Below are 25,010 nucleotides of genomic sequence, written 5' to 3'. Positions count from 1 at the left end.
TTTTTTCCCGATTTCTATTTTTACTCCCGCAATCACACGTTTTTCCTCTTGGCTCTTTCAAACATGCACCTCCCTCACCGGCTCCCTCTCGCACCGTCCGATGGACCGACGGTGTTCGTCACCGCCAAATTCTTATGTATCACATGGATTGACTCGCCTACTTTCTCTTTTGTAGGAGCAGTTATGCTTGCATAAATAAGCAACTTCATGTAGTAGTTATGGGAATAGGACTAATATTAAACCCAAGTTATTGTTAATTTTTTGTCTTATGATTTTATTTATTATAATTAGCCTTGTGAATCATTAATTTTTCATTTAGTCAAAAAGTTCATGTATTTATTTATTATAATTAGCCTTGTGAATCCTCAATTATGAGGATTACGTTATTTTCTCGCGTATTAATATAAAATTCAAAGTCATTTAGGATATCGGAAAATTGCAAAACAAATTTAAGTGAAAACAGAGTTGACCCTGAAACCGGATCAGAAAAACAAAGTGAGTCAAGTACAGGATTCAATATAAATAGGATCGGGTATAGGATCTAAAAAAGATGAACCGGTTATAATAGGGTCGGGTTCATAGTCCAAGTTTAGACCCTACCCTACCTAGACCCGACCACCCCTACAAGGTAAGTGGTTTCAAATTCCGTACGGATTTTATATAAATTTAAAATTTACCCATTAAAATAAGTTCTTTATTTTTTTAAATTTAAAACTAAGAACCTACCCATCACTAAATTCATGGTCGGTTCATAGTTTTATCCAAATTCCGCTTCATTTATTAATTAAATAATTGTAATAAATCATCACATTTAATGATCATCATTTGCAACTTATATTTAAACACACAAAGAATCTGAAATATTAACAACATAAAATCTCTATAATAAAATGACATTGAACACTATGAAAAGATATAAACCAAGAAAAACATATAAAAAAAATGGTTATAAATTCCATCTATCTATAACTTAGAACATATCCATTGAAACAAATTCTTCAATTTTTTGAACTTGGAATCTACCTTGTTTACCTTAAAACCTAAAGCTAGATAGGTTTTCATTGGTCTAGTTCTTCAATTTCAATTCTGCTCTGGATCTAAGAAGCACCAACACTCTCCCAAAGCTTTTGTGTCGTGTCAGACATTCTGACACATATCCAACACTCCCGAGTACTCTCCGATACTCAGTCAACACGTGTCGAAAAATTCCGACATGCGAATTTTCGACATATGATTCCAACACACGAGGTCAATTTTAAAAAATTTCAATAAATGAGAAGTCAAAATATATATATATATATATATATATATATGTGTGTGTGTGTGTGTGTGTGTGTGTGTGTGTGTGTGAAAAATAAATAATAATAATAATAATAATAATAATAAATTAGGAAAGAAGAAGAACCTAACATTCTCTTATTTTTCTTACTCTCACTTCCCGTGATACACAATTCAACCCCAAGTTTTTTTCTCTCTTCTCTTCCGATAAGTTTAATACATGAGTCCAGAAATGTGAATTCCTTGTTTTTTTCTCATTTCATTGTTTCAATTTTTGTCAAATTGAATGATTTTAACAAATCGTGGATTCATTTTTTAGTGCAAATTCATTCTGGGCTTTGTTATTATTTATTTATTTATGAATTTGAATTAAATTAATTTGATTAAAATAATCATAAAAATGATAATTTATTATCTGTACATAAAAATACACATTTAATATATAACGTGTTCCAACGTGTCTAAATTTTCTATTTTTTTAAAAAACGGCATGTCAGCGTGTCGTGTCGTGTCATGTCGTGTGGCGTGTCGCGTGTCAACATTGATGCTACTTAGCTCTAGACCATGCTCACCTCTACCTTATAACTTTTCTTTTATGACATTATTGCATTTTATTATGAAGAACTATCATAATATCACAACATAATTTTATAACATTTTATACTTAATTACGAGAAATATGTCATTTTGTTTTGCACAAAGCACCCTCCACTAGACATTGCGACAGACCCATCGCATATGAAAGGAAACACCACAAATTTATTATATTTATGTCAATTCAGTTTTAAATTTTTCCAATCATACCAATTAACTTATAAACCTTTTAACAATTCGTTAATGAATCCTATCTAGCCAATTTTAATTGAAAATGTCTAATATAAACGGCGATCATCCTATATTGGACGATAAACATTAACTTGGATAATTTTTAATTTTTTCTTTGTGGGTTGGTGAGGTCTAGGCAAGGGCCTTCGTGCCCTCACGCGTGGTTGACAGTGGTTGACAAGCAGTGTCATCGGCCTAATGTAAGAAAAACAAAGAAAGCAAGGGGAAAAAATGAAAGAAAACACACAAAAAATAATATTAAAAAATTGTCAATGTCAACGCCGACAGTGGCATCTCAGCGATTTCCAACTAAATATACTACATTGGCAATTTGTCGAAATATTTAAAAATCAATTTACACAATTGAAAAGTTTAAAACTGAATTAGCACAAACACAATAAATTTAGAACTTTTTTATTTATTTTTCCCATATATATTATTTTTCTATTTAAGATCGAAGAAAATTTCCCATAACCATATCTTTGATTGACGTGGTATAAATTAATATTAATGTCCACATGGAAACTTAAATAGAACAAAGTGAATAGTGTAGATGTTTATTACTCATCAATCAAATATACCATTGGAAAGTCCTCCGACCCCAGATTAAGGTCATATATGGGGAATATAGCCTACAAAATGACATTTCACATGGCCCATTAGGTTAGTAAAAATGTTTTCATATTTCCATTTTCGTTGGAAACGATAATTATGCTTCTATTTTCATAAAAACTCTATTGGCATATATGAATATGAAAATTCTATGTTGGAATAGAAATTATGAAAGCATATTTAATGTGCTATTTTCACGATATACACATTTTCATAGATTTTATGCAATCTAAAGTTGTCTATCTCCAAAACAATTTTAAATTTTGATCAACTACTGCATAAGTTAAATGCACAAAATAGGTCATAGTAAAATTAATAGCTAATCAATTTAATTTTAGTACACCCTAGACTTTTCCTCCCATACATAACCGATGTGAGATCCCATGGCACCCCCGATGGGATGCTCTCAAATTGGCGCTAAGTACATTATGCATCAATAGATCATCTGCATCCGATATTATAACTACACAAAAATTATTCTGTTTCACATTTTCAACCTCCTATAGTTCTATTACACTTCTGAAACTGTTGGTAATGTTACTAATGTATAATTAGGGCGTGTTTGTTTTATTGAAACTTTCATAGTAAAGAAAATATTTTCATTTAAAATCATTTCAAAGAAAAATTGTTAGTTTTCATTTAATTGATGGTTTAAGAAAAATAATTTCCTTTTTTTCTAAATAGGGAAGTTTTTTTTCCCCAAATCTAAACTTCTTGTTTTCTAGTTCATTAAAAATGTTTTTAAGATCGATTAGTTTTCCATCATCCAAAATTATAAAGTCGAAAAATAAATTTTCAGAAACAATTTTCTTTCAAACAAATGAATCCGAAGAAGCAAAATTTCACTTGATAGCTTCTTCAAGAACCAAAAAGGCCAACGAATCCCAAGGATCTAATTATCTTGCACTATTGCATTTTTAAAAAAAAATGTATATATAAATACACACGCGCACGTGCCCACACACACATATATCTAAAATGGACTTTTTACATCTTTCTATAGCCTCCTAAATTTGTATCTCTAAAGCTTTCTAGAGTCTCTAAAATTCCTAAAAATTGGAAACAACATATTTCTCTAAATCAATCGCTTAAAATACTATTGAAATACTCGTCGACGAAATTGATATCCCCATAAGTCAAGGTCAACATGATCGATTACCAAATAAAACTTCAACCCGATCTATCCAGTGCATCTCAATCCCATCAATTTCTTCGGAAACATTCTTCGGAAACATTCATATATGAATTCATGAACATTTCCCAATTCCCTTTTCTTCATAATTATCATCCATGGATTGATTTTTCTTTTTCGAGATGGTAAGGCCAAACAATGCATGATACACTCTTCACTGTCTCGTTGTCTTCCTCCAAGCCCCTTGGACTCCCTACCCATGAATGTTCCAATGGGTTAAACTGTGAAGCAAATAGACTCTGCTCCCCGAAAGAAGATAATGGAGTCAACGCCAAAGTTAAAGTTGAAGCTCGTGGTCGACAAGAGCAAGCAAAGATTGGCTTCTGCAGAATCAGGAAAAGACTTTGTGGACTCTCTTCAACGTCAATGGCTCGACGATCGTGACTCGTGCGCACATTCAAGCCGGGAAAGCCGACTCCTTGGACAGCAACTTAGGCAATCTTTTGCAAGAGCCTCGAGGACCTGGAGGATGTGTATAACATGATGCCTCACCACAAGCAGAGCCTCTTGAAGCCCAAATTCCCCAACCGTGGTTCAAGCATCGCATTCCCGTTCGCTCTTTTATTGCCTATTTATTCACCGCCTTCATCACGCCAAGGCTGCCGGGATTGTGGACCAGTTTGAGGTAAGCCAAATCGAACTACATTTGTTTTCCTGGCTAGTTCCTGGATGGATGCTTTTTCTTTTCCGTCTTCCCCCACGTGTACGGCATTTGGTTTTATCCTTACAACTGATCCAATTGGTGAGTACTGGACCAAAGAACGTCGATCAAAATTCAGAATTTACAGTATGTTCAGTCGACGACAATTAACATCCTACATACCCTTTGTTGTTTCTTTTGGCAGGGAAAATTGCAGCTGGAGGCATTATTGCTGTCCCAAGACAGTTCTAACCGATGTCTTCCGTAGCAAGAAAGGCCGAAATGATTTTGCTACGATCAGTGCTTGTATTACAAACTAGGGGTGAGCATTGGTCCATATTACCGGTCCAATCCTACAAATCCTGGTCCAGTTCCCAGGAGGATTGAGTTAGTCCTTGGTCTTGGGATCTCTGGAAAAGCACAGTGCGGATTGGTCCTCGATCCTAAAAGTTTAGGGTCACTCCAATTCAGACCAACCCTAACTGCATATATTATATATAATATATCTAAAATATATTATATATCTAATATATTATTTATAATTTTCTTTATATATTTTAAAGAGAAAACCTAAAGTCAATCTCATATCTTTATGAGCGGTCTTAATCGTTTTTATGGTTTCTTGCATTTAGCAGGTGTGAAATTTGTATTGATGTCTTATCTTAAATTTGTTGAAGATGTACCGGCATTTATAGTTTGGTTTCAAAATGTCGTATTATCGATGGATATGTAATTTGAAATTGTAGATTTGCCTTTTCAAGAAATACACAAAATGTAATGAAAAAATTATCGATCGGTCCCGAGTTGACCCTAGAATCGGACCGAATCCACTAGGTCAGTTTAGTCCTTGGTCCTAGGCTTAATGGGGTTGGTCCTTGGTCTCAAAAATTGAGGACCAACACTGTGCAGGTTGATCCCATGATTAAGGGGTGGGCCGACCCAACTCAGACCATGCTCACCCCTATTACAGACCCTAACTCATCTATAGCAATGCGGCAATAACAGAGGAATTTTAGCGATACCTCATTATAACTTACTAATCGTGTGATTGTCGCACTTATCTCGCAAATGTTTTCATTTTCTTTGGGAAAGCAGTTCATAGGAGATATATTAATTTCGTGAACCAATGGATCTATTCACATGAGACACATTTGTGCAACTTGACAATCATGTGTGTACATTAGAGGCAACATAGTCATACACACCATAGGACCACATATCAGTCATCACCAGAAACTAATTTCTGAGTAAGCTCACATATGGAAGAAACTAATTTTCTCAACGGCGATTGAATAGCTTCATCAGCATCTTACAAACCAGCACGAATAAACCAACGCAGGAAGCAAATATATCATAAGGACTAATTTTAAGAGCTGAAGGGTAGCGTTTCACCGATTTCCTCTCGCTGAATATGTCCGTGAGAACCGTTTTGGAGTGCAATGAAGCGTTCAACAGCTTTATGGCCTGAGCAAAGATCACATAGAGCAAGACAAGTAAAAAAGGGGTACTCGAGAAAGTACAGCGCGGCTGCCTTTATAAGAAACGGTAATAGCGCTTTTGCAATAGCTAACATATTCAGAACTGAATCATAAATGTAAGTTGAAGAACTATTGTGGGCTGCGGGTGTTAAAGCATACAGAGACTCAGATAAGTGTTTACAGGAATCTTCAGTTTCTTCTTCTGTATAACCGAGGATTGATGTGCTCTTAGTTGATGAGTTAACAAAATAGTAATCGGATGGATCGAGCCTTCCGATCTCACATAAGCATTGCAATAGCTTAGAACCGATTTCTCTCAAATGCCATGGCTCAAAATTGAATCGACGAACATTTACCAGTCGAAAAAACCCTCAGGTGTTATTGTAGAATTTCAAATCTCGTTCAAATATTTGTAAGAGGTTGCGAGTTTTGCAGGCCTTACCTCATCCAAGCCGAAGTCGACGACCTTCTCTTGAAGATCCTCGATTTCTTGCACATTGAACCTCTTGAGGAGAGTAATGGAAGAGATAGGGGACATGGGCTTCACAACCAGTTCGTCCGTCACCATGTATGTGACGCCTGTCACATAACCACCCTCCCCACCAGGTACCTCAGCCGAGGATGCGGCATCGGCATCTGGTCCCACGACCCATGACAATTTCTTGCTCATCACGTCGTTGCAACCAGGACATTTCGTAGAAGGGGAACCCGTCACACAGCTACGGCATGAGGTGTTTACACCGAAGAGATCACTGGAAATACGAGGACAAGCGTAGTAGGTAATTGGCACAGAAGGTGGAGCCTCGGGCAACAATGAGAGCAGAACATCTGGACTGGACCTCTGTGTCTTGGGATTCAAAAGAACATCTTTCTCTCTAGGTTTAATGAATGTGTCACCGAGATTCTCGACACTCCCGTAAAGATTGCCAATGCCACCCACCGTGCCTGCTTTGGTGAGGAGACTCATAATAGTTCCGACCGGCAAAGCCAGGCAATGGAAAAGGAAATTCACAAAGTCCTTCTCGGCTTCGGCAAAGAGCACGGTCTGGTTTCTCTTGTCGACAAGAAGCTTCAAACTCATCTTGGTTGCTGCCATGCTGGGACTTGGTCTATGCAGAGAATGAACTGTACAAACAAGATGGTTTTAATCCATAATTTCACTATAACAAGGAGTGAATTAGGGTGCTGTTTGGTTAAAGAAAATCATAGTTTCCATCCAACTCAATGACTCTTCAAAGTACGAGATTCATCGAAATGCAGATACAACTATGCAAATCATCTGTACTGAATTCTTCCAGCATTTAATATTTCAATGATCGTTACTCGGTGCCTCTTGTGCTGATGTGGCGAGGCATAATCATAGTTACCGCATCATAAATCCCGTAACTTCCTTTTGGTTCTGGTTCCAGAACTTCGCTAGTTTTTCCTCCCAGTTTTAATTTTCTCCATGAAGTTGGAGACATATGACATCGGTGGTGTCCAGCGGGGCTAACTCTGATATCGAGCCCAGAAACTCTGCCTTTTTAACTTGCATTTTTCTTTTCAATTGAACCCTTTACCTCGTGCAATTCGTGCAATCAAATCATTTAACCATCAATTACTAGTGGTATTACAAAATCTAATCTAAATAAATCGAGAAAACAGATCATCACAAATCCACTGAAAATATTTCAAATCAAGCTGGACTTAGAGAGAACAATCGCGAGACCGTCTCCATGGAAAACGAGAGAAAATGAAGAAATACGCAACAGTTTGTTTCTTTTGTCGGATAAGCGAATGTGCAGCAGTTGGAAACTACATGATACTCTAAAATAACAACAACTCCTGCTGGAGAAAATCATCAGCGATGCACGTCAACATGCGGAAGCTTCTCTATACAATCATGGGTAGTAACCGAAAAAGCAAGAGCGTGTCTACTTCAGTTTCTTTCTGCCAACACAGGCTAGCAAGAGCGTCGACCAGATCACATGAATGGATGTGGCAAGAACCACTCTTAATGCCCGCAAAGAATAAGTCGCAAACCAAGCTCGTAAAACAGAGAGTGATAACGAAAATGCGCACCTCCAGACCGTGGCTTCGACTCTGCAAGTGCAAGAGCTGCTTCTTCTCCAGAGTCTCTTGGTCCCGGACAGAGAAAGCTTCGCCTCTTTTATGGTGGAGTCCGTTTTCCTTTTGAGACAGGGCCTTCTTGACTAAGTCTTTCGCTGTAGTGCAGCGCTGGAGGTGCTTCTCGAGGAAGTTTTCGCAGTTTTTTTTTAATTTTTTATTCGAAGTTGCGTTTTTTCTAGGTTTTGCATAAAGTTCGAACTTTATCCGGTCGATGATCCTAACAACTAGACGGTGATCGACCAATCTCACATGTTTTATCATTTAGGATTTGATTGTGCTAGTGCATATTTTTGTTCAATTACAAAAGATAAATCTTGATAAATGAAATCATATGGTTTGGTCTGCAAAATGCGCAGGGCCTTTTTATTAGTTATGTCCAGCAGAAAATTAGATCGGTTGAAGATCTAATTTAAAATGAAAAAAACAAAATTAAGATTCCTAACCTTCTGTATGTTCGACGTCGACGGGGCTTCAAAGAAAGGTGCCGGGAAAAGCTGTGTGGCGGTGGCTCCTTCGGCCAACCCTCGCCTTTCCTCTCTCCTTCATATGATTTCTTCTTCTTTTTCTTTACTTTAATAATCTTTTTCTTAATTAAAACTCAGCCCTTGGTGTGCTCTTGAGGCAATTTTTGCTTCTTCTTTTTTTTTTTTTAACTTGTAGCGTTTACCATTAGTTTTTATTTGGTTTTAATTTCTAAATTCAAAAGCATATAACTGTTGACCTTTAAGCTCATATGATTTTTTTTCTCTGTTTTGTAATATTTAAACTATAGATATATATTTTACATTTCGGAGGAGATCTAATCGGAGACCCACTATTTCTAACAAGAAATTCCTACATAAATAAGAAAAGCCTTGCCATTTAGTGTTATTTGAACTATCAACGGTATAGTTCTAAGTAACCATTTAGTTTTATACCGAAATCTAGAAATTGATGACTTATCCAATCTCAATACCTCTAAAACATAGATCTACAACCCACGTATATAGCTTTTTACCCCGCTAGACTTGTATTTCCCACTTCATACAAACCATGGACTCGTGAAAAAAGAAAAGCCAGTTTTGTAATATCGGGGATTACCAAAAAAGTTCTAAACTTATCACACTTATATCAATTCAGTCATAAACTTTTAAATTTGATCGATTTAATTCTAAACATTTTGATGATTTATCAATGTAGTCATTTTAGATAATTTTGATAAGAAAACGTTAACGTGGATGCCAGCTATCCACGTAACATCGTCAACGCAAATGTTGATTTTGGGGTGGATAAGGTAAGCCAAATCCAACTATATCTGTTTTCCTGGCTTGTTCTTGGGTACGTGCTTTTTTCGTCTTTCTCCACATGCTCGCCATTTAGTTTCATCCTCACAGCTAGACTATAAGAGCCCTGAACAAATTCAGACGATGTATGTGGTCAGAATTCTTCTGAAATCTTTTTCAGCATCTGCCGTTTGCTCGGTCAACAATAATTAACATTGTATTAACCCTTTGGTGGTTCCTTTGGCAGGGAAAATTGCTGCTGGAGCCATCGTTACATTCCAAGACAGTTCTAAGCGATGTCTTCCTTGGCAAGAAAGGCATAGACGATATTGCTACAATCACTTCCTTGTTTTACAGAGCCTAGCTTCTCTAGAGCAATGCAGTAATAAATTAGGAATTTTGGTGCTACCCAATAACAAATTACTAATCATGTGATTGTCGCACTTATTTTGCACATGTTTTCATTTTCTTTGCCATGTCTGTTTACAGTAGACCTATCAATTTGGTGAAACCGGTTTATCCATTCACATAAAACACATTAGTGCGACTTGACAAGCATATGTACATTAAAGACAACTTACGTCTTACGCACCACTGTACCACATACCAATCGTCACTCAGAAACTAATTTCTGAGTAAGCTAATACATAACAGAGACTAATTTCTCAATGGGGATTAAATGGCTTCATCAACATCTTACAAAGTCACACTCGCAGGTATAAACTCCCCCAGCAAGCTAATACATAAGAGAACATAGTTTCTGAAGATGAGGAGTAGCTTTTCACTGATGTTTCCTCTCGCTGAATATGTCCGTGAGAACCGTTTTTGAGTGCAAAGAAGCATTCAACAGCTTTAGGGCCTGAGCAATGATCACATAGCAGAAGACCAGTTAAACAAGTGGCACTTAAGAAGGGACACCGGTGGCTGCTTTTTTTGGCAAGTTTAGAATGGGGACAGTATGTTTCTTAAAAACTGAAACAGCACTTTTGCAGTAGTGCACATAATCAGAACTTGATCACCTTGTCAAAGACTTCTGATAATTTAAATCAAAGAATTCATGCGGGCAGCAGGTCTAAAAGAATATTAACATGGAGACTCAGATATGTGTTTATCGGATATGTCCCTGTAATTAGAAAGGAATCTTTAGTTTCTTCTTCCATATATCTGGGCATTGCAGTGTTCCTAGATGATGAGATAACCAGATAATGTTCGGATGAATCAAGCCTTCTAACCTCACAAGAATATTCTAATAGCTTTAGAACCGGTTATTCTTAAATAATTGAATGCCACGTCGCCAAACTTGAAGCAAACCAAAAACCGCCAGTCAAAAAAGCTCTCAGATTTCATTGTTGAATTTCAAATGCGGTTGGAATATATGTAATAGGTCGCTACTTTTGCGGGCCTTACCTCATCCAAGCCGAAATCGACCACCTTCTCTTCAAGATCTCCGATTTTCTGCACATTCAACCTGCTGAGGAGAGTATTGGAAGAGATGGTGGACAAGGGCTTCACAACCAGATCGTCCATCACCATGTATGTAAAGCCACTCACATAACCACTTTCCCCACCGGGTACCTCCGCTGAGGATGACGCATCTGCAGCTGGTCCCGCAACCCATGAGACTTTGTTGCTCATTGCATTGTTGCAACCAGGACATTTCGTAGAAGGGAATCCGTCACCCAGCTATGGCATGAACCGTCTGGACTGAAACTACTCCTGCAAGAAAAAGAACAGGTGTAGTAGTTGATTGGCGCTGAAGGCAGAGCTTTGGGCAACAGTAAGTGCAGAACGTCTGAACCGGAGCTCAGAGCTTTGGGAGCTTTGGGATTCAACAGAGCTTCTTTCTCTCTAGGTTTAATGTATGGGTCGCTAAGATTCTCGACACTCGCATAAAGATTGCCAAAGCCACCCGCCACACCGGTTTTAGCGAGAAGACTCATAATAGTTCCCACTGGCAAAGCCAGACAATGGAAAAGGAAATCCACAAAGTCCTTCCCGGCTTCAGCAAAGAGCACAGTCTGGTTTCTCTTGTCGACGAGAAGCTTCAAACTCATCTTGGTTGCTGCCACACTCGGCCTTGATCCGGTAAGACGTCTGCAAGCTGTACCAACAAGCCAGTTTTAATACATAATTTTACTAAAACACAAAGTGAATCGGGCCGCTGTTTAGTTACAGAAAATTAAGATTTAGTCTGATTCCATGAGTCTTCAAAAGTAAGAGATTCATTGAATTGCAGAAATAATCGTGAGATGATAGGAAGAGCAAAAGGTTGCAAATCAATTGTACCAAATTCTTCCAGCATTTTATTTTTCGATGATTGTTACTCTGCGCCTCTTTATCCTGTGCTATGCAACGAGGCATAATCATATGAGAAAAATATTCGACATTAAGACTATGCAGTAGAGGTCATGCTCGACAGATCGACGTCACCCCCATAATTAATCCCGGAACTTCCTTTTGTTTCCTATTTCAGAACTTTTCTAGCTTTTCTTCCTAATTCTCTCCATGAAGTTGAAGACAAATGACATCAATGGAAGCAAAGTACTGCGAGGGTCGATGATTGATGATGGTGGGAAGTGAAAATAAGAAACGGGCTGGTTTGGCTGGGCTACTTTTGATATTAAGCCTAGAAAATCTTCTCATGCCGGCCATGATAAAGGAAAAAGTCAACTAGTCCTTTTAACTTGCATTTTTGTTTTCAATCGAGTCCTTTCGATTGGTGCAATCGAGCCCTTTAGTTCGTGCGATTTGAGCAAGCGAATCATTTAATCATCAACTCCTAGTTGCATTGCAAAATCTAATCGAAAAAGAAGGAGAAAACATATAATTTTAAATGTAGCGTTTAAGCTAATAAAAGAAAAACAAGAAAGGAGAAAATTGTAGGAAATGCAAGGCACACTGATTGGGGGCATCGCCACAAAAAAAATGTTAGCCCGTGACGCTAGAGTGAGAGAGAGCTCACGAAATGACAATCGAGTTAAATGTCTGCTTGACAACAAAGGTGATCATTCGATTGAAGGTCAAGCCTAAATTTTTGCCCCAGCATACCATTTTATAGAATTTTTATTTAAAAATCTTAGATTCGGATGGACCGAATTTTCTCGGTTAATTTCCTTGTCCAAGCCTGTCCAAAAATGCCTTCAGGCTCTTGTGGCTCGGGCTGGGCCCGCCGGCACGCGGGTTGTTTGACCCATGATAGGATCTAACCGACGGTCCCTGCTCTAAGCTTTGGTCCAAGTCGATCACACCAAATCATCCCAAATCCACCGAAATATTTCTAACCAAGCTGGACTTAGAGAGCGCAATCGAAGGTGGTCTCAATGGAAAACGAGAGAAAATGGAGAAATACGCAAAAGAGTGTGTGTGTGTGTATGTTTTTTTTTTTTTTTTTTGGTTTCTGGATAAGTAAACGTGCAAAAGTTACATGAAGAAACATCTTGATGATATACTAAAACCAACTCCCGCTGGGGGAACATCATTAGCGCAGCATGTCGATATGCGGAAGCCTAGCTCCAACGAATAAACAACAGCATCCCTACTTCAACTTCTTTATGCTAACACAAACTCACGAGAGCATCAATCAGATCCAGCGAATCGATGCGGCAAGTTCAAGCGAACCACTCCTAATGCCCACAGAGAGAAATCCTGAAACCGAGCTCATAAAACACAAAGTGATTCCGAAATGCGCACCTCTGATTCTTCGTGGCTGCATCCCTGCAAGTGTAAGAGCTGCTGCTTCACGAGTCTCGGTCGCGGACAGAGAGCTTCGCCTTTTTTTGTAGTGGAGCTGGGAAGAAGCCCGGGGGTGGGGGCGGCGGCTTTTTGAAAAAGACAACAGTTCTTTCTTTTGGGTCGGAGGAAATTATTGAGACAGGGACCATCGAGGCGAAGTTTTTCACTGTAACACAGCGCTGAAGGTGCTTCTTGAGGAAGTATTCGCAATGGGAAATTATCATTAGGAGCGGTTAGTTCTCGATCTGGCTCCGATTCCCATTCCAAGGGGGATCGAGAACCAGACCGGGAGGATCAATTCCCAAAATTCGAAGCCTGAGCCCGAACAGTTGGTCTTAGGATTTGGAACCGGACACTTTTTTTCTTTTCCACTACTTTTTTTCTTATTATTATTTGTTTTCATTACTTGGAACCTGAGATAGTGTTTAATTCACATTTTACTAATTTTTTAAAGAAATACAAAAGTACATTTAGTCGGTCCGGTCCGGTCCCGTTCCCCCTTGAAATCAGGAATGGGACCACCCTGACATTGGTTCTACTTTTAATAATCGGGAACTGGACCGACACTCTCAAGAACTGGACAAACCAGCCAGTCAGTCAGGTTTGGATGGTTCTCAATTCGAGCAGTCCGTTTTGCACAATCCGACGCCACTTTCTTATTCATCAATTGGAAATAATGAATTCGATAGTAGAATATAATTACTCGGTAGATTATTCATCGTCAACAACGGACTAATCTAATGATGAAAATATTAAAATGTTATTCGCATAAACCAGACCCATTCATATAATATATCCAGTAAGTAGAATAACTTTCCTACGCCTTTTTCTTCGCTTACATATAATAAGGATTCATTTTTCAAACGTGCCATGTCGAGAATTGATGCAAGAGCATCAGGCTTTATCAATGAACTCTCAAGCTCACCTTTGAACTCGTTGATTGATCCTTATTCCAACAAGCAAAGATTGATTTTGCCTATACTTTGATTCAAGGGGAGTTGAAGTTGTCAATTTTGATGATTGTCAATTGGCTACCTAGATGTTGATTTACACGGTCGGTGTCCACTACAAGACTCTAAATCCATTACCTAGAAACTAAAAGTTTTCCAAATCGATTTCCATCGCTGTTTAAAGATCTCATTCGATCATTATTTGGCTTCCAAGGCTAGTGCACAAATTTGGAAGAGTCAAAATTCAAGTTTTTATAGGTTTCGTTTCTAGTTCCTAGAACTTTATTGTGTTTTTTAATACCTATGTATTTATTAGTTGGGTAGTTCCCATGTCTCAAATACTTTGTCCATTTCCTATGTATTAGATTCCTCTATAAATAGAGTAGAGTTCTTAATTGTATTGTTAGGAGAATACTATGTAATTGAATACTTATCCAATTCTTTATCCAACGTCGTTAGTGGTGAATCAAACAGTTCTGTATCCTTGAACGATGGAGTAATCGTTTGCACCTTAGCCGGTGACTTGTGCTTTTATGCTTTGATGGTGAACCTTCTTAATCTAATTTTTCTCAACACACTTGTCCATGCACATAACCATGCAAACCCCCATTTTGGGATCACTTGTTCTACACACTCATCAAGTTAGTATCAAATCTCGAGATTGAACTTATTTTGAGTGATTTCTTCTATTACCCACCTCCCATCCTATTTCAGACTCTCTTTAAAAAAAAAAAAAAAAAGTAAAAAAACTAGGTTGATAAGATTCTAAGAGGCTTGGCTTTGGACCAAGTCAACAACGAAAGGCATGGTCGTGCAATAAAGGATCTCTGGCAGTAAATGAAGAAAGCCCTCACCCTCCTAGAGACATGACTAAAGGGTGCCAAAATATATTCAGCTAAGCCTTTAACTAAAGGTACACCCTTCTTTAAGGATGCTTGTTCTAATTAGGTTGAGAATACTTTGAAGTAGGAAACAACATATATAAGCCCCTTGAGTTCGTTAAAGAGTGCCAAAAAGAATTAAATGGTGAAAATAGCAAGTGCTTTAAGTGTCACGACTTTGGACATCTACAAGTATATCGTCCAAACTAGAGGGCTATCTCCACACTAGAAATTGAAAAATTAGGTAGTTCCCATGTCTTTAATACTTATTCTATTTCCTCTGTATTAGTTCCTCTATAAATAGAGGATAGTTCTCAATTGTCACGAAGAGTTGATGAATATATGAGAATTTATCCGTGTGAGTGAATATTTATCCAATTCTTTATCCAACGTTGTTGGTGGTGAATCAAACGATTTTGTATCCTTAGTTGGTGGAGCAATCCTTTATGCCTTGGTGATGAGTTGCCATTATCTCGGTTCTTTATCCTTGATTGGTGGCTTGTGCCTTTATGCTTTAGTGTTGAACCTTCTTTATCTAATCCATCTCAACACATCCATCCATACACATAACTAAGCAAACCCTCATTTTCGGAATCACTCATCCCACGAACGCATTTGGAAAGGATTTCATAAGTTGTGACACAAATAACATACATTCGGTGAGAGATAATTTGAGGTCGATGAATGGGTTATTTAAAATGAGACCAAAGTAAGCACTTCATATACTGTCAATATTTCACAATCAAAACAAACAATGTAATGTTGTTCAGAGATTATGTGCATAATGTATAATAGATTACTAAATAAAGTTAGACCAGCATAAGATCAAGAGCAAAGTGGTGCAATAGAGTCAATAAGTTTGGTGGCAACTGTCTTGTGTAGAATGAATTAGTTGATAAGCTTATAGGCCTTTGGCTGACCACAGCATGAGCACTATTGTCTCCAATCGAAACACACATGCATGTGAAGATAGAGGGAGAGATAGAGTAGGAGAGAGAAGTGGTGACACGTGGCCATTACTCAAGCCAACTATAGTGGGATCAAGCTACCTCAGCCCAATGAGAAAATATTAGGTAGAGCTCTGAGTCTAGGTGTCAAAATCTCAGTTCATTCACCAGGCGACATGCCCTTGCTCATCACGCCAGAACCCTTCTCCTCCCTCATTGTCTTGCCTCTCTCTTTCCTCTCTTCTTTTTTCCTTTATTTTTCTTTTTTCTTCCTTTTCACTCCAACAGGGACGATAATAGACGTTCGTCCCCTTCCACCACCACCACCTCACCACTATCTCAATCCTCCACATTGTTGTTGTTTCGATCCTCCATTGTCGAGCTCGAGCTCGGCCGACAAACTTGAGTCTCTGATTTTGGATCTAAGGCCAAGTGAGTCCTAGATTTGTGATCTAGAGCTCAACTCGACCTTGAAATGAGTTGATTTGAGGTTGACTAGGGCCAGCTTAGGCAATGAATGAGGTGGAGGCGTGGTTAGTCGACACAGCATAGGGCCTCAACCTCTTGGCCAATGCATACGTTGACGCGGAAGGTGCCAAGAGGAGTCAGGTAGGTGGCGGCAACGCTGGATATCAGAGAAGGAGCAAGCGAAGATGGAGGTGATGTGTTGGAGGCGGCAGCAAGTCCATAGTCGGGCTCGAGGTTGAGGTCAAGAAGGGAAAATGGGGCAACAAAGGAGAGAGAGAAAGAGGAAGACCGTGAAGAGAGGAAAGAGAGAGGAGAGCCAGTGAGGTGAAGTACGACACGTGTCGCAAGGTGAATGAACTAGCTTTTTTTACACACCGACCTCAGAGCTCTACTTAATATTTTCTGCAAGCCAACTGTTACCAAAGTCCCGCAACCCCCGGGTGAGAACTGGCACACCGTGGGTCATGCTACCTCGGCCAACTATTGCCCTAGTCGTACAGCACTGGCCATCATCAGCTTATGGGCTTTGGCCCCAATCAATGGCCTCAATGCTTGCTGGGTCAAACGTTTCTTTTTTCTAATTTTCAAACTTTTTTTCTTTTATTTTTATTATTTTTTTCGAAAACTTTGAAAGCGATGTAGGTTATTGCGTCTGCACCACATCACCATCTAAGGATGACTAATCAACCCATCAGTATTTCTATTTACTTTTTAACATAATAACCAATTCAAATTAGAAAATATATATTGCTTAGGGACTATATTGGCCAAAAAAAAAAATCTCCATTAACGAAATTAAGCAATAGCTTCCACCGCTGAAGTAAATAAATATAAACATCTTATCAAACTTATATTGAAATTCCTCCACAAGCTCAACTGGTTGCTATGGACTAGTGAAAAAATTTGTGGTCACTATTGCACCGTAATTAGTCAGAAAAAACGGCACTGTCCTGAGCAATTTTAGTTTTTTATTGTATATGTTATTTTGTGCACGGTTTAGCCAGCCCTCTTAGTCGTTACCCCTCTCCGTTCTCTTCTTTTGTCACTATTTAGTTATAACTTCTTGTATTTAAGAAATAGTTTTTCACTGTAAAACTTCATTTATTTCATGAAAAATAAATTATTTAAATAAAAATTTCTTTAAAGAATAACTAGTATCGCTTGTAAAAATAAATGAACCAAAAATATTCTCACCGTCAATGAGAATGTTTAGATGTAAATTGTTGTCGGTAATAAAAATATTTTTTATTGACTAAATATTTCAAGTATTACAAGCGATCATTTTATTCATTTTATACGAAATAAACCAAGCATAACATAAGCTAGGTGTTGTGGTGGCCCCCGGCCACTTTTGACCGTCGTCGCTTTCCTAACCTTCCTCTTGCCGTCATATGTTTTGATGTTCTTGTTCTTCTGTCTTAACTTTTTGTTTTACCTTTTGTTCCATTAAAACTTAGCTCTAGGAGTATTTTTAGGGGATTCTAACATTTCACTTTTAGCATTTAACATTAGATTTACACAATTTTAAACTTTCGGTTTCAATGGTATATAGCATTAGTTTATGTGTGTGAATAAATTTTCGCAGCCGATCTTGGGTGAACATGGAGATTAGCTCCTTCCAAGTATTAGATCTTTGTTTTTTCACTCTTTTGATGTTGGCACCTCTGCACGGTGATAGGAATGAGGATGTTAAATCTAGATGTGCACTGCAAGCCATTGCAAATGGAGTGGGAGATCTTGGCATTTGCTTATCATAGAATTTGTCAAATCTATTTTTTAGGGATGAGAGTTCACTTCTAGCTGCAGATCTATGCTTTGTTATTTGCTTTCTGGTTTTGCTTGGTTCTCAATTATTTGGGCTTTGCTAGGCTTGGAAACCTTCCATTTACCTCTCGAGTATCATTCAGATATATGAATGTATTTTTGTTTCGAATAAAAAAAAGCTTGTAAGAAATATTTTTATAAATTTTAATGGAATATAGAAATTCATGTGGAAATAGAAAATGCCTTATCATTTAGATTCCGTTTGTTTCGCGGAAAATATCACAATTTTGGAAAATGTATTTTATAAAGCCATTTTTTAGGAAAATGACAATATTTTTCGATGTTTGGCTAAAACCTAAATATAAACTAGAAAATATTTTCCGCTATTCAATATTGGATTTGATTTTTTGGGAAAATTTACCGTAAAAATCTAAAATTTTATATATATATATATATATATATATATATATATAATGAATTTTTAATTATTTTTATTTTAAAATCCAATTTTGTTTATATTTATTTCTTTCTTTTTTTTTTTTTTTTCCTTCCTCCTTCTTCCTCCTTTTTCCTCCGCTGGCCACTTGCCTTAGCAATGGCTAGCAGCTCGGCGATTGGCCAAGATGCGGGTTACCGAGAATGAGGCTCAATCATCTAAGTGAGCTCAAGCTTGCTTGAGGCAAGATGGGCGAGCTTGACCCTCACCAGATCCATGCGAGCTGGGCAAGGCTTAAGCCTTATTCGAGGTCACCATACATTGGCAAGGCTTTAGCGACCGTCGAGCCAGGCTCAAACTCCCCCAACTTGCTGGATTTGGCCTCAAGCAAGCTTGAGCTCGCTAGATTAGGTGAGGTAGAGCCTCACTAGCCTCGACAACCTCGCCACAGGTTGACACGCTTGAGTCTTGTCAGTATCTAGCAATCTCGAGCCTCACCAGCTTGTGGTGAGGCTTGACCTAACTTGTGGCTGGTCATCAGCTGCCGCCATGACTAGCGATCGGCCAAAGAAGAAGGAAAAAAAGGAAAAAAAAAGTTAAAAACTCAATTTTTTAAAAAAAGAAAAAAAACATAAAACATAAAAGGAAAATGTGTTTGGTGAAAGTTGGAGAGGTGAAAGAAGATATGGAAAATGTTTTTCACTTTCTGAAAAGTGGAAAACATTTTCCCCACTTTTGAATGTGTTTTTCTATTAGTGGAAAATGTTTTTCGTAACTAGTTTATTTTCTATGAAACGAATGCTGAAAATCAAGAAAACATTTTCTTGGATGTTGTTTTCCACAAAAGGAATGGAGTCTTAGTGTTTTTAGAACTACTATTTATATAGATGGGAGTAACCATTTAGTTTTATGTCGAACTCGTAAATCGATGATTTATCTAATCTTAATATCTCGAACAAAAAAAGAAGAAGAATGAATCCATTGTAATATCATAGGCTTTTAAGATGAATATTGTCTTTTCTTTTCTCACAAAAAGCAGCTGTATGTAAAATTATATACAACATAGGTTTGTTACTGGCTAGCATTTGCGAAGAAATCAACAATTTTAAGTGAAAAATAAATTGGATAACGGGAGAGTATATTTGTTAAGAGTGACAAAGTTGAGAGAATAACTTATGGAATGGAGGGGAGAATTACTAAAAAAAAATTAAATTTATTACAATTGTGTTAATTCAGTTCTAATTTTTTTTTTTATTAATTCATTCCTAAATATTTTGTAATAATGCCAATTTAGTGCATTTAGTCAATTTTGGCCGACCCAGACGGCGCGTGGATGTCGAGTGGCATCTGTCGTCCGACTAACGTTGATGTGATAATTTTTTAGCAAATTTTTTAGTTTTCAGCAAATTTTTTATTTTTTGAATTTTTATATTGATTTTTTTCCTTTTTTTCCTCTTCTTTTTCTTTTGCATTTTCCCCCAACAATGGCTGGCCAGCTAGGCTCCAGTGAGGGCTGCAAAGCCCTTGTCTGCCACCGACGAGGGTCATGGCCCTCGCCGGCCTCCCGGGACACGCTGGGGACTCTGCTCGACCCATCGAAGACGACCCAAGCACCTGCGTTCTTTTTTCTCTTCTTCTTCGTGCATGAAACTCAAGTCTCCCCACAGCAAAATGTCAGATGGAATGCCGACCAACTCCGGGGGAGAAGACGAGCAGCCAGCAGCATCCCCCACTTCACGCGTCCATCGCTTTGCTTGTTTCGCAAGTCTGACTCTCGCCATCGATCCTGGTTCTTGGTCTCGTTAAGTTTCCTCAGCAGTCGAAACGGTCGCTCCCCATTCAATCCCGTCTCTTTGAGGTCTCCTCTTCGCTCCTCTTCCCCACCACCCAAAAAAAAAAAAAAAAAAAAAAACGAAAACTTACTTTATACTTCCCCAATGTCTGCATATCTCTCTCTCTCTCTCCAGTCGACCCATTGAAGACGCCTAGGGAGTTGGCATCGGGGGTGACGAGGGAGGTGAGGTCACCTTCGCCTGCAGCCGGCAAGGCCATGGCAAGCCCAGCCTCGCCAAAATCTGGGCAAAGCCGCCTCATCCGCAGCCTTGAGCGAGGACCCCTACCATTCCCGGCCGTTGTGGGAGGAAAAAAGTAAAAAAAGGAAGAAGAAGAAGAGAAAAAAGAAAAAAAATTAATAAAAAACTTGAAAATGATCAAATTTATTAAAAAATTGCCATGTCAGTATTAGTCGAACAGGCGACACCGATCGGCGTTCATATTAGTGTCGGCTGGCCAAAATTGACTAGATTAACTGAATTGTGCCAAAAGGTCTAGGACTGAATTTGGAAAAAAAGAGAGAGAGAATTTGGACCAAATTAGCACAATTACAAAAGATTTAGAAGTTTTTTTTAGTAATTTTCTCTAGAACGGAGCAAACATGACATATAATTTTCACCAACTATTGGAAGAATTTAGAGTAATTTATTATGAACTAGAATTATAAACACCATGCATGAGACAGAATAATAAATACAATCATAAATCTTCACATTCCTTGGTAAAATAGGCTAAGGATAAATAATTAAGTAAGTACATTGTTACTTCTAGTTGAAGTCAATATTAGCTATTTTTATTCAATGATACATTACTCTAAAGCAATAAAAAAATTTATGCTGGAAAGAAAGTAATTTAAAAATGAATTTGCTTGACGTCCTATTAACATATCTAGCTTGCTTCTATCAATTCACACTTGAAAGATTTGTGTGTCTGTGCATGTACACACACACACACACACACACACACACACATATATATATATATATATATAATTGATTAGATTTTATTTTAAGTTCTAAAAGTCTTTTACCGGTACTTGAGGATCCAATAGCTAGATACCAACAACATATAATTTGTTTTATTTCATTGAATAAGATTAAACAACGTCTTAAAAAATCGGCATATTAATTTTATCATAGATATTTCCACTGATTATGAGCATCATTAAGGGTGTTGCCCTGCAAAGATCTGAAAATAAAGTATACTGATGTATGATTAGCTTCTTTCATGCGATATACGTTTGCTTGAAAGACAGAATTGTATATTGATTTATTATTAGATGTCACATATATATTTACATATTTAGTTATATCAAATCATTTATTAGATAATACACGCACTTATACCAATACAATCGAGAACCGAGTGTTAAATTTAAAAAGTTTTCAACTTTATTTGGAAAAACAAATTGTCACTTCCGACAATGGTTATTTGGGTGCGAAAACATTCATGAACGATGAATTGAACAATAGCAAGACCTTACTTTGTAATATTGATCAAGGATACTTTGAAATGAAAAATAGTCTTAAAAATCACAAATCCAATTCTAATACCAAAAAGAAAACAAAATATAAAAATGAAAAACATAAGTCACCCACCAATTCTCCACAAAATTGAAAATGAAAGACATAAAAATTAATAAATTCATGAAAAATTAGGTACATCACCCTTTTATTATTCTGTCCGAAGCCAAAATTCGGCACCTTATACTTACTGCAGAGTTCACCATAAGTCCATATTTGCCTCCCAAGGTCAATTCAGATGGCATGTGGGGTATCCTTCGGGATCGTACCAACAATCGTTTGAATTATTTGTTGACTCGGCTGAACTTGGCGCCGATTGCCGTGTTCACCGTCATCAAAGCTTGTCATTTGGTGCTCAGGGGGATTGGGATGACAAAGTTGGTCGCGCAGATTCTTGTAAGTTAAATTTCGCTTCTTTTCCAAATCCTTGAATGGCATGAAGTGTTTTCTGGGATGAGAAGGTGGTGGAGAAGATGAATTTGGTTTCGATGGTGGGTTCATTTTAACATAGAGTTTGGAAACAATTTGCTGATGAAGAATGTTCTGTCGTCTTCACTGATCCTTATGAGCATCTTGATGCAATCGATGATCTTGTTTCTTTATCTGGACAAAGTTTTTCTTTTTTCTTTTTTAATGGTTTGAGATGAGCCTTGGCAAGTTTTGATAGCATTAGATATGGCAAAGCTAAACAAATCCATGGCTTTTGAATGACTTTTGGACATCATGCTCGATAAAAAGTTCGGATGCGATGAAACACGTTAAGTCATAGAGGACTCTCTTTTCACTGTAGCGTCTTCCTGGAAATATATCGAAACTAATTATGTTCTTCAATGTCGGAGAAAGATGTAATGCTTTCCCCATTTATCCATTCCGTTCCATAAATTAAGCAGAATCTTTTTCATTGGCTAAAGACGGTGTGGAACCAGGCTGGCATGGTTTCTCTTGACGGTGTGACGATTGACATCAGCATGGTTCTGATGACTGGAGAAAACGGTCTATACGCTGGCGTGGCATCATCGTTGATGCCATTGCGGCTTGGACTATTAGGTGTGGTAAAACACGGTGCTGTGTGACACCTTTCTTGTGATAGCGAACTGGCTCTAATAAACGTCGCTGCATTGCAGTCTATAACTCCATGTCCCGTCATTGCTTGCCTCCTCGATGACCTCAAAATCTTGAACTCAGAACTCGGCCGTTTAGGACTGTCTTCTGAGCTGATCACTGACATGCTGAGCACGTTTCTTCAACTTATAACCACCTCGGCTATTAGTGGAGTTAACGCAGATAAGCATTTGACAGCTATACGAAGGGTTGTGGGTGTGCTCGTGTACCTTGCATTCGTTATCGAAGTGATGCGGCCAGCGATGATTCGGATCATGACAAACTCCAGAAGGTGGGCCAGCTAAGAACGTGTATGTCTTTGCCATAATTCTGTATTTCCTCGCTTCTTCGGTGATATTCCATTTTGCGGGGATTTCTAGCTTCCTTGCGCCGTTTATTCTGGGTTAGGCCATTCCCGATGGCCCGCCATTGGGAGCTAACTTAGTGGATAAGTTGGACTGCTTTACTACGGGTGTGCTTTTGCCTCTCTTTATAACGACAAGGGTGATGAAGGCCATCTTCTCGGAGATCCATTTCGGCAGAGACATTGTCCAGGTTAGCAGCATCTCCCTGCTGTAAAAGTTGTGGCAAGACTCATAGGCTCCATGGTTCCTTCGTTAGTCTTGAATTTGCCTAAACGAGACACGTTGGCCCTTTGCTTTCACAACGAGCAGCAAAGTTGTGGTGGACTTGGTTGGGATGAGCTTTCTCAGGGGCTATAAGGTACTCCACAGATCAATGAAAATGAATTGTCACCTCTCGTCTGATGTCCATTTATCATGGAAACTCTGTATTTTGAAGAGTGTAAACTATTTCTAAAGTTCTCTTTTTGGCATATGATCTTTTGAGAAATTTCCTTGATTAATCAACATTTTGGAAAATCCACCAAATAACAAGGAAAAATCACAAGAGGAGCTCATTAGTGATCACCTTCGAGGAAATGGGCGGGTTACCAGTGGAGGAACATCTTGCATCTGAAACCTTATGCATTGTAGCCATCACTCATAAACTAGACAATGTTGCAGTGATCCCCTGTTGGGAGAGCGCAATAAAAGTCTAATACCTTCATTTGAGAATATCGCTAAGAAGAAGCCCAAATTTGAGTCTGTCAATATATTCAATTGGATCTATATTCACTCAAAAGCATAAGTCAACAAGTTATGGGCCAACTACGATATATTAACTGCTTTACACCACATCAATTTTTAATGTGAGATTTCTCTAACTTAACTTACTCATACGTGCATCCTAACATCCTCAACTTATTAGATGCCATCTATCTCACCAAAGAACTAACAATTGCCCTCTATGGCCTCCACCTTTTTGAGCTGGTTGGTCGAGCCTCCCGTCTTTATTCTCATAGGATGCAGAAAAGGACTCTCATCAGGAGCTTATACTTGGAGAACATCGTCACTGCCTACAGTCACTACGGGCAAGACCATTGGGACGTCGTGTCAGCGTACGTCTTCACGGCTTTCTCACTGCCAAGGTTGATGGGCAAGGACATATGCATGTTGGCACTTGACAAACTTGCCTCCTTCATAGCTTACCTTTTGATCATAAGTGGTCCGAGGACGGTACCTGGAATTGGAGGACAAAAGCGGAGGATCCTGAGCAGCAGTGCTCTCGAGAGGACTCCTCCTTCGGTCGGTATACTAGTGGACTGCGGTCGCCTAGGATGCTCCAATTCGCTACTGTCGTCAGAGCAGTCACCTTTTTGAATGGCTATGATCTTTCTTGGAAGGCAACGACGACAGGGAGGCATTGACTCTAGCGAATCGCATGGCGAACGGTACAAACATCACTTGTAGTCGTCCACATCACCCACCATTCGGACCAAGGCATTACCAACTGGGAAAAGATGTGTGATTCTGAAATCCTCAATGACGTCAATAATGGCAGTATAGGTAACCGGAATGTTTTGTACATGAGAGAAGGTGGATGAGGGACCTAACACTGCACTAATAGTAATAAGACCC

The 25,010-nt window shown here is 38.4% G+C and overlaps 2 protein-coding genes and 1 pseudogene across 3 annotated transcripts; 1 reads left to right on the top strand and 2 right to left on the bottom strand.

The window, feature by feature from the left end:
- Positions 1 to 5,697: 5,697 nt before the first annotated feature.
- On the bottom strand, positions 5,698 to 8,246 carry LOC104420929. 2 transcript variants are annotated; one of them, XM_018864173.2, is made up of 3 exons: positions 8,087 to 8,246; positions 6,468 to 7,150; positions 5,698 to 6,011 (listed from the first exon to the last, which is right to left on the bottom strand). In XM_018864173.2, the coding sequence occupies exons 2-3, from the start codon at positions 7,119 to 7,121 to the stop codon at positions 5,826 to 5,828; spliced, it is 840 nt and encodes a 279-aa protein (XP_018719718.2). In that variant the 5' UTR covers positions 7,122 to 7,150; positions 8,087 to 8,246; the 3' UTR covers positions 5,698 to 5,825. The 2 variants fall into 2 exon arrangements, with proteins under 2 accessions (XP_018719718.2, XP_039159483.1); XM_039303549.1 differs by lacking the exon at positions 5,698 to 6,011 and adding an exon at positions 6,027 to 6,332 and having other exon boundaries at positions 6,376 to 7,150.
- Positions 8,247 to 9,956: 1,710 nt separating this feature from the next.
- Positions 9,957 to 13,227, bottom strand: LOC104420928. The gene is made up of 3 exons (XM_010032704.3): positions 13,087 to 13,227; positions 10,804 to 11,497; positions 9,957 to 10,255 (listed from the first exon to the last, which is right to left on the bottom strand). Exons 2-3 carry the CDS (start codon positions 11,029 to 11,031, stop codon positions 10,178 to 10,180), a joined length of 306 nt encoding a protein of 101 aa, XP_010031006.3. The 5' UTR covers positions 11,032 to 11,497; positions 13,087 to 13,227; the 3' UTR covers positions 9,957 to 10,177.
- Positions 13,228 to 22,862: 9,635 nt separating this feature from the next.
- Positions 22,863 to 24,752, top strand: LOC104423312 (annotated as a pseudogene).
- The last annotated feature ends 258 nt before the right edge of the window (positions 24,753 to 25,010 follow it).

This window comes from Eucalyptus grandis, chromosome 10 (genome assembly GCF_016545825.1).
Source record: "Eucalyptus grandis isolate ANBG69807.140 chromosome 10, ASM1654582v1, whole genome shotgun sequence".
Classification (NCBI taxonomy): Eukaryota; Viridiplantae; Streptophyta; class Magnoliopsida; order Myrtales; family Myrtaceae; genus Eucalyptus; species Eucalyptus grandis.
Note: the sequence above shows the minus strand (reverse complement) of the source record. Positions and strands in the feature narration are given on the sequence as shown.